Raw genomic sequence first — 9,490 nt, 5'->3', positions numbered from 1 at the left:
CCCCCCCCCCCCCCGCCCCCTCCGGCCGGTGTCCTCCTGTCTCCCCGCCAACCTCTTTCCTTTCTCTCCCTTCCTGGCTCCTGGGCTCGCCTCACCTGGCCTCTTCCCGCAGGGGGCGAGCCCGGCGCCCGTGGCCTAAACCTGCTGATCCGCAAGGATGGCCGGACGGTGAATCTGGGGGGGAAGACGTCGGTGCCCGTGTACCCCGGGGTAAGGACTGAGCCCCATCCTTTCCCATTCCCGCCCGCCCCCCATTGATCCGCATTCCACAAAGGGTGAGCAGAGTTGCAAAGATAACGAGAGACTGAATTTAATTTGGTTTCTTAAGGGAAGAGGGCGCGCAGTGGGCCTCCGTGGTCCAGGTTGGCCGCTCTGGATGGGGGGGGGGGAAGCCTGCAGCGGGAGGCAGCTGGCGGGGAGGGCATGCCCGCGCTGAGCCTACCCTTCTGTTCCACAGGACGTGTTCTGCCTCCACACACCAGGCGGCGGGGGCTACGGGGACCCGGATGACCCCGCCCCGCAGCCGCCGGGGTCGCCCCAGCAGCTCCCAGCCTTCCCTGAGCGCGGCAGCGTCTATGAGTACCGCAGAGCCCAGGAGGCAGTGTGAGGGAGGGTCCCCACAATAAACAGCTCTGAAGTCGCCCCGTCCCCGCGGCAACTGGCCAGGCTCACGCTCTGCGTCCGTGTCCGTCTTTCCACCCGGCCTGCGTGCGTGCGTGAGTCAGGAGGGCTCGGACACTCGGAGCCGAAGTCCCACGGCCAGGTGGTCTGTGAGCCCCGCCAGGGCGGTGCTGAAGGTCACCTGCTCCACCTCCTGGGGGAGGGAGTCAGGTTGAGGTGTCGCCTCAGTCCCGGCCGGCCCAGCGCCCGGAGTTCTGGCACTTACTGCGCTCAGCGGGCCTCCGGCGGCTCCCCGGTACATGACGTAGTCTACGCGCCGGCCCCGCCAGGGTTTAGCCCGCGGGCCTCTGCCGGGAGGGCCTGCCAGGTAGCGGTGGCGCCCTTCCTCCTGCTCCAGGGCCCTGAGGACGGGCGATGTCACCATGGCCAGGGCTCCCCTCCGTCCTGGGCAGTGCCTGACCCCCAGGTCGCCACTCACCTCTGCAGCATCTCTGGGGAGCAGGCCACCGAGTGGTGCAGAGTGGAGGTGTTCAGCATCGTGCCTGGGGGAGGGCGGGGAGGGCGGTCATCAGGGAGCCGAGGCCCCGGAGCCCTCCCTAGGACCGCTCCCCGCCCGGGCGCCGTACCCAGGGCCCAGGGCTGCTCCCGGCGAGTGCCCAGCCGGCAGGGATCCCAGAAGTGGCTGAAGAGCTCGTGCTCCTGCTCCTTTGCGTGGTCTGCGAGAAGAGGTCGGTGGGCGGGGCCAGGCCGCCCGGCCCCGCCCCTCCGCAGCCTCCCCCTCACCTGAAGAGCAGTTGTCGAAGTTTAGGTCACCCAGAAGCACGCTGAAGGCCACGGCCTCGCCACTCTGGCGGCTCTCGGCTTCAAACTGCTCCATCCAGTCCAGCAGAAGCGTCAGCTGTTTGCAGCGCAAGGGCCCGTCCCCTGCAGGGGTGGGGGGAGGAAGGCTGAGCCCAGATGCGCACCCCACCGCCCCCTCCGCCGCGCCCTGATCTGTGAGCCCACCGGGGCGCTCCACCCGGCGCGCGGTGCTCGGGGCAGTGAACAAACGCGGGGGGGGGGGCGGGGGGCGGAGATGCAGACGAGGGTTGGGACCCGTCACCGCCAGGATGAGAGAAGCGAGACTGCCTGCCCGTGTGCTGACCATCCCGTCCGCTAGGCTCACCACTCGGCGCATGCAAGTGCGTACAGTGCAGGAAGCCCACGATGCGGCGCCCGTCCAGGATGCCCACCTGCGCCTGCAACATCGTGGATGGCCCCAGCAACCCTCGCCGTTTCGACCCCACGCCCAGCCCTCTCTCAGGCCAGGGAGCGCCGCGGCCGGTGGGCCTGTACCTGTGCGGAAAGCAGTCCCTTGGAGGCCAGCGCATCCTCGCGACGTGCGTGGGGGAAGGATCGGAAGGCTGCCCGCAGCAGCGGATAACGAGAGGCCAGCAGCAGCCCGCTGCCGAGCAGCTTGAGGTGCGGCCCGGGCTGCAGGCCAAAGGAGCCCACGTCGTACAGCACAGGGCCCAGATTGGGCTCCAGGCGGCTGACGAGGCGGTGCGCCGCGCGCAGGTCGAACACCTCCTGCAGGCACACGAAGTCCAGACCTGCCGGCACCGCGGCTGTCAGCACCCCCCCGGGCGTCCCCGGCCCCGGCGGACTGCAGCCCGTAGTCCCATAGCCCGAGGGCCGCACGCCGGCGAGCAGCGTGGCGCCTATAGCCTCCGCCCGCCGCTGGCTGTGCCGCAGGTTGTTGAAGCGTGCTAGCCCGTCGGGGAGCAGGCACAGGTTGGCGCTGAGGAAGCCAAAGCAGCGCGCGGGCTCAGCTGGGGGGCGCCAGGGCGCTGGGGGCGCCCAGTACTGCGGCGGGGGCCGGTAGCAGAAGGGGCGGCGCCAAGCCTGCAGGAGAAGCCAGAGCAGCAGGCCCGGCAGCGCCAGGGGCAGGCCGACCAGGAGCAGCAGCAGCAGCGTCGCCGCGGCGCCCAGGGCTGAGGTCAGCGCGCTCTGGCAGCTCGGGCGCACCGCCGGCGCCCAGCAGCCCAGCAGCTGGTCCAGGGCCCAGTAAGCCGGGAAGAGCAGGCCTCGGGCCAGGCGGTGGAGGACGTGCAGTACAGGGTGCGGGAAAGGAGACGGCCGTAGGGCACCCGGCGTTGGGGGCCAGTCGGGAGTGGATTGCATGGCGGGGGGCTTCTTGGCCTCGGGACGCCCCTGCGACTCAACCGCTGCCAGCTTGCGAATCGATTCGTCGGTTCGTCCGCGGGAGCTGCCGGGGAGTGCGGGTCAAGGCTACGTGGCGCAAGCTGTGCGCGGAGCCGGGAAGGTGCTCCGGGACAGTGGGGGCGCAGGCGCAGGCGGAAACCAGCGCGCCCGGCAAGCCGCGCTCTCCTCACGCGCGCGGAGTCTTAGGTGGCCGTTGGAGAGAACAAAAGGGAAAGCGAAAGGGACCCTGGTTTCGCAGCCACGCCTCAGATCCTCCTCGCCCGGCCCCGCCCTCCCCTGAAGGACGCCGGGAGAACCCCCAGACCTGCCCCACGGGAGCTTGGACTGGGGTGCAGCTTGCACCAAGGGGAGAACGGTACTTTTTAGCGCCGGCCTGCTGGTGAGGGGAGTGCGGTGCATGCTGCGTCCAGCTCCCTCCCTTCTCCCCGCAAGCCCGCGCAGAATTGCGAGGGCCCTCCTGTTGCCCTGACTGCAGGGCCTACCCCACCCCCACCCGTCTGCCTGGGTTGCAGTGTCCAGCAACTGAGTTCAAAGACACATTCCCCAGAGGAGGGACGGACTCTGAGCGGCCTAACAAGCCACCCACTGAGCGCCCTGCAGATCTTCCCCCAGAGGCCTGTCCCCCCGTGGTGAGGGCTCTGTGACCCTACCCCAAGGAGCTTCCAATCTGGGGGTAAGGGACTGTTGGTTGGGCTTTGTGCCGCCGCTCCCTCCCCCTCCCCCGCCCCCCCGCACGTGAGCCACATGGAAACCAGCTCCCCATCCCGGGAGCCCTCTTGCACCTGCTCCGTTGGTTCCCAGGACCGTGCTGCCTCACGCTCCTTCGGGTGCTGCCTGGGGCCCCACCTTTCTGATCTGAGCTGTGAACCAGACCCCAAAGCTCTCCTGGTTGGCTCTTAAATTGCCCTGTAGTTTGAGTCAGGGCTGCCATTAGCCTTACTGGCAGGGCGGTGGAGGGGTTTCTGGCCCCCCACCTCCCAATTCTCCAGGAATCCCTGATCCCCTTGAGAAACCAAGATCTGGTGCTGGCTGTGTTCCCTGTTCCTGGTGTGTCTTAATGCTGGGCCTTCTCAGCAGACAGAGCTATAGATTTCTATCTATAGATCTCTACATATCTATAGGAGAGTCCTTCCCTGCCTTTCCCAGGGGTCTGGCTGGATCCCTTGAAGTAGCAGGCCTGGGAGTGGGGAGGGCAGAGAGGCAGGGAGCTCCTGGGCACACCCCACAGCCCTCTCCTTCCTGCATTCCTGCCGGTTGCTGATATGATTCCTCTGTTCCCTCAGAGTCCTCTGGCTGGTGCGCACTGGTGCTCCAGGAGCCTCCTCTGCGGGGCTCATCGTTCCCACCTCCTCAGCCCACCCTCTGCCTCCCATTGCAGCTCCAGCCTCCTTCCCTTCCTCAGGCAGGTCCTCTCCTGTTCCCCCTGTGGGCCAGAGGCCACTCTGTGGGCTGCCCCCCACTGCCCTTCTCTTGTCTAGCACACACACCCCCGCAAGGAGAAGCATCCTGCCTGCGTTGCCTCGTTTCCTGCACTGTCCACAGGCCCGTCCCATCTGTCTACAGGTTCCCCCTCCCGGCGTCCCGTCTTACAGCCCCTACCCCCACCCCACCTCTTTCCCATCCTGCCTGTGCTCCGCCCCTGCAGCAGGTAGGTTCTGCCCTCTCCAGCTCAGCCTCAGAGCCCTGTGGAGCAGCTCTCTTCTTGCTGGGCCAGCAGTGCCTTAGGATTGGCCCCATCTCCCTGGGCTGCCCCTTGGCTCAGGTTTGGGTGAGGCTACTTTCTCCTGGTTTCTTCCCTCCATCTAACATCCTCTTGCCCTCAGGGAGGGCTTTGGACTCTCTCCCTCTCCCACTCCCCCCCTCCCAGCCTAGTACAGAGGGAAGGATTCCCCCATCCACATCCTGTCTCCTTCCCACTTCTGCCTTCCACTCTGCACCCAGGCTTCAGCTCCGGGCACATCACTAATGCTGCTGGAACAGCGCTTCCTGCTCTCCCCCCTCCAAGTCTCAGGGCTTCTGCTGCTCCCACTGCCAGGTGAGGGAAGCCTTGGGACCTTTGAACAGGACACCCCCCCCGCCCCCACCGTTAGCCAAACAGCTGCCAAGCTTCGGTCTTGGGGCTCTCACCAAGGGCCCTGGGGTGGGCATGGAGCCCCAGAGCAGGCAGGATCGAAGGGGTGCAGGGGAGTGAGGAGCTGGCCAGCCACCCCGAAGGTGTGCACCACCAAGCCCGGGCCCAGAGGCCAGCGTCTGTGAGAAGCTTTAATGGCTTTGCACCCGGCGGGGTGCGGGGCGGGGTGGACCCGGGCCGCCCAGCGGGGTCACCAGATGAACATGGGCTTGCCGTCATCGTGCGCCAGCTGGCTGAGACAGGAGAGCAGCAGCAGCGCGTCCGAGAGCATGCTGGGGTGCACATTCTCCACCAGCACGCGCTGCAGGAAATCCATGGTGTAGGAGCCGCCTTCCGAGGCAGCCAGCTCCGGCCTCTCTCGCAGGATGCCATGGGCATTCACCAGCTGCTCAGTCAGTGCCGGGTGCACCCGCCCATTGTAGCCCAGGCTTTGTAGCCGGTTCATGATGCTCACGTAGCGCTGTGTGAGTGTCTGGCACAGCTCCTCATCCAGCTTGTGGTCGCTGGGGTTCAGGGAGGCCTGAGGGGAGAGTGGCCGTCAGGGTGTCTCCACCCTGCACTGGTACAAAGCCAGGAGAGGGGCAAATGTGGCCGAGGGCCGTGGCTGTGGGTGGGCGCAGGTGTCCTGGACGTCCTGGGGGAGAGGCTCCAAGGGGTCTAGGGTAGGGGGAACCTAGTGGGTTGAGCTGGAGGGGGGAGTTCCCCAGACCCCATCCCTGTCACCTGCTCCACCCACCGGCAGGGAATTTGGACTGAGCTGAGGCTATGAAATGCTGACAGGGAGTGTGGCTGGGAGTCTGGAGGTGAAAGAAAGAGGAGGGGGTCCCTGATGGCCATGGAGGTGCCTGGCCCATACCACTCAGGGCCTTTCCCAGGCGCCCTCCTGGCTCCCTGCCCTGAGACCTCCACCTCCTCTCCAGGTCCCTTCTCTGCCACCCTGTGCTGCATCCTCAGCACCCACCACTTGCACCCCTCCTTCTGAAAGGCCCTGTCCTCCCCTCAGGCTGAACTGACCACCCCAGGCCCTGAGCCAAGCACCCTTGGTCTCAGCACTGGGGGTCCTGCTGCCCCTCTGGTGACCCCTCCTGGTACCTGGACCTGGGGACTGGCAGCAACCGGGTGAGTGTCCACCCACTTCTTCATGCTGTGCCCCCCAACCAGGCAGTGACTGCGTTCTGCAGCATCCGCTCCTGCCATTTCCTCTTGGGCATGTGACCTGTACATTTACTCAGAGCCCCCTGTTCAGAAGGACCCACACCCAGCTAATGCTCTGCTGTACAAGGAGCTCTTGCCGAACAAGGAGCCCTGTATTTTCATTTGCATGGAGTCCTGCAAATGATGTAGCTGTCACAGGTGCAGCTGTGCCCACACCCACGGATTGACAGGTCTGAAGTAATTGGAGGGGGTCTCTCCCTGCCTGAGCCCTCCTGCACTTCCCACTGCCCCACCTCTTGGGGCCAGGGCCTGATCTGGCCCTGCTCCCCTGCTTCCAACCATTCCCTGGATGCCCACCAGGCTGCTTCCTAAGCCGCTAGAACAAGCTGCTTAGTCTCACCTTCTCCAGGAGAATCCTCTGTCCTCTCCTCTGGTCATGTGAACAGAACACTGGACTCACGGCTGGGCTCAGCTAAAGTGAGCCTGACCTCTGGCAGATGCACCCAGAGCCCAATGCTCAGCACTTCGGGTGAACAGTCAACACTAAAACAAGCCTGTCTCCTTGATTCTAGGCTCCTCTTGGCCCCTAAGCCTTCTCCCTCCATTTGCCTGTTCCCGTGCCCCCTGTCAGCCAGACTGCAGGAGCTCAGCCAGCATTTGTGGGTAAGCAGGTGAACCTTCATGCTGCTGAAGGGCAGAGCACAGCGGGTGGATAGCTTTAAGCATCGGCCCCCCTTGGGGATGTCAGGACCCATCGTCTGCTCACTCTGGGGCTGGGGCTGAGCTGCTGTGTGCCACACTGGGTGAATGGAGCTCCAGACAGGAGCAGAAGTCCTCCAGGGGGCACACTGCACCCACCCTGCCAGGGTGCTGGGAGAGGAATGTGGTGCATTTACACTAAGAGACAAGGCCAGGCCCGCCCCAAAGAGGTGACCCTTGAGAGTGGAGGGACAGGCGAGGGGATTGAGTGGGGAAGAGTAGGAAGGCACCCCACTGAAGCCAGGGAGCCATGGGCATGAGTCCCTACCACACCTTCCAGGCACTGAGAAGCAGGCAGGGCTGAGCAGAGAGCATGGCGGAGGGTTCTGTCCTAAAGGGTCAGAGACTTCTGGTCCATTGGCGTTGTGGTTCTAAAAGATCATGCTGACCATATAAGGGGGTGGATAGAAGCTGGGAAGAGAGGGTGAGGGTTCCGTGCGTCCATCCCACAGATGTTCTCAGCCCTCCCCTGCGTGCGGCACTGTAGCAGGCGATGGGATTCAAGTGTGAGCAAAGCCCTCTGGGTTTACAGTGATGACAAGACTGAGCAGGAGGAGTGCTTTGAGTGCTGCCATGGGGAGCAACCAGGTGGCCGGGGGGGCATTCTGGAGGGGAGAGGATGGCAGGGCTGACATCTGAAGGATGAGAACGACAGGAGCAAAGGAACCTCCAGACAAGGAACGGCATGCATGGCACGGAAGGTGCCAGGAGGCACAGTGCAGAGCAAGGCGCCCACACGGAGAGCCGGTTCCAATGGCTGCTTCTGTCATCATACTGGGTCTGAGCCTCAGTTTCCCTGCTATGATATGAAGGAAACCAGACCGCCTGACAGCTGTTTTGGAAGTTGAAAGGAAATGTCTCTAGGGGGTGCTAAGCACAACATCTGTGCTGGTCTGCACCACCACAAGGGGCCACCATTTCCACAGGACACATCAGTGGGCTCTCACATTGAGCAGAATTGTGTTCCAAAGGAATAGAGGAGGGAGGGGCTTTTCCAGGATGTTGGAGTTGGCCAGAGTATAGGTGTGTGGGGGTGGGGCGTGGGGGGGAGACAGCAAGGCCAACTCAGTGCCTAGCTCCCACCCTCAAACTCTCCTGCCCCTCATAGCATGTATCACCCCCTAAACCTCTAGCACAAATATTTATTGAAGGCCTCCGGGGAATGGGTGAGCTCCCCGAGGGCAGAGACTGTCTATTTGGTATGAACGTGGCATGCACTGAATGCCCCATAATAGGAGTGAATAGATGGAGGGGGAGCGTAGCTGTGGACCAGTAAAGTGGCAGCAGTTTGGTCCAGGGGTAGGCGACTGTAGATGCAGATGTGTACATGGGAAACGTCTGTAGAGGGAGAATCAGCTGTGGAGGAGAGAACAGGTGTGACCAAATATGCACGCACCTCCAAGAGAGGGAGCACAGGTGCGCACCACCCCGTCTTTCCATCCTGGAACACCCACGACATTGGCCACGTATTCAGTGATAGGGAAATGGCAGCAAATATGACAATCGGTGTGGTTCAGCCCTCGTTCTTAGAGCACAGGGCAAGGGCGTTAGACATCGAACTAAAGAGACAGCTGAATGCTCCTCCGATGATGGAGACTGGAGATGCACCTAACGGATTCGGGGGTTAGAGAGGAACTCCAACGCAGCTTGTGAAGTATGTGGACCTGGACAGCTCCCCGCCCACCTCCGGGGCGCTGCCGCATTTCTGCGCAGGTACGTAAACAGCAGAGCCCTCTCCCTCTGCCAGGATCCACCCCGGCTGGGATTCCTGACGCACCGCTGGTTAAACATTTTGCGTATCTCCCCGACCTGAGGGAACTTCCTTGCCCCAAACGTACGTACCAACAAAAGACATGTAAAGTAAAATAGCTTAAGTGCTCAGCCCAAGAAAGAGAAATAAAGCCAATCTAAAGCAAGCAGAAGGAAGGACATAAGCAGAAAGGAGGAAACAGTATCCTAAGGCTCAAAAAAATCCTAAGGCTCAACAGAAGGGCTCAGACAGACCAGATGGAGGATAGGCCCGGCACTCAGCCTTCCTCTGAGCGGGCAGCTCCGGGCGGAGACCGCACTCCCGCCCTCCTGCCGCGAGGCCTGACGTCACTAAGCTCCAGCCAATAAGGTGAGAGTGAGGCTGTGAGCTCCGCCCCTGGGCCAAGTCCCGGACTTCGGACCCGCAAGCTGCTAGGGGTTGGACCGCAGGGTCCGACGGCCCGATGGGGAGAGACACCTGGTTGCCTTTCTGTCACAGCAGCAGGGCCTGTTCTCTAAAGAAGTAGCGAAGCTGCAGAAGTCATGAATAGCCGCAAACAGCATCTCAGGGCACTAAAACCACCAGGGATGCAGGGTGGTTTACGATCTGTATCTCGAGATGTTAAGAGAACAGGGAGGGAGGGAAAACTCATGTGATCTTTTCAATGAAAGAGAAAAAACAGGGCGCCTGGGTGGCTCAGTTGGTTGAGCGACTGCCTTCGGCTCGGGTCGTGATCCTGGAGTCCCTGGATCGAGTCCCGCATCGGGCTCCCTGCTCGGCAGGGAGTCTGCTTCTCCCTCTGGCCCTCCCCCCTCTCATGTGCTCTCTCTCATTCTCTCTGTCTCAAATAAATAAATAAAATCTTTAAA

General features: G+C 63.0%; 3 protein-coding genes across 5 annotated transcripts in view; 1 reads left to right on the top strand and 2 right to left on the bottom strand.

The window, feature by feature from the left end:
- Positions 1 to 665, top strand: part of OPLAH (5-oxoprolinase, ATP-hydrolysing) — a 9,989-nt gene extending 9,324 nt beyond the window's left edge. For all 3 annotated transcript variants that reach the window (XM_021688529.1, XM_021688530.1, XM_021688528.1), the window contains exons 26-27: positions 113 to 210; positions 458 to 665. In XM_021688529.1, coding sequence (XP_021544204.1) covers positions 113 to 210; positions 458 to 607 — 248 coding nt within the window. In that variant the 3' untranslated portion in view covers positions 608 to 665. The remainder of the gene's footprint in view (positions 1 to 112; positions 211 to 457) is intronic.
- Positions 666 to 667: 2 nt separating this feature from the next.
- LOC110579199 (sphingomyelin phosphodiesterase 5) lies at positions 668 to 4,163 on the bottom strand. Its single transcript, XM_021688737.1, has 8 exons — positions 4,048 to 4,163; positions 1,957 to 2,869; positions 1,787 to 1,859; positions 1,405 to 1,545; positions 1,248 to 1,337; positions 1,100 to 1,163; positions 887 to 1,022; positions 668 to 814 (listed from the first exon to the last, which is right to left on the bottom strand). The coding sequence occupies exons 1-8, from the start codon at positions 4,161 to 4,163 to the stop codon at positions 722 to 724; spliced, it is 1,626 nt and encodes a 541-aa protein (XP_021544412.1). The 3' UTR covers positions 668 to 721.
- A 984-nt stretch (positions 4,164 to 5,147) lies between these two features.
- The window catches only part of SPATC1 (spermatogenesis and centriole associated 1), a 21,441-nt gene continuing 17,098 nt past the window's right edge, over positions 5,148 to 9,490 (bottom strand). Inside the window, 1 exon segment of the mRNA XM_044914317.1 lies at positions 5,148 to 5,477. Coding sequence (XP_044770252.1) covers positions 5,148 to 5,477 — 330 coding nt within the window.

The sequence above is a fragment of the Neomonachus schauinslandi genome, chromosome 4 (assembly GCF_002201575.2).
Source record: "Neomonachus schauinslandi chromosome 4, ASM220157v2, whole genome shotgun sequence".
Classification (NCBI taxonomy): domain Eukaryota; kingdom Metazoa; phylum Chordata; class Mammalia; order Carnivora; family Phocidae; genus Neomonachus; species Neomonachus schauinslandi.
The sequence above is the reverse complement of the archived record's forward strand: the minus strand, read 5'-3'. Positions and strand labels throughout refer to the sequence as shown.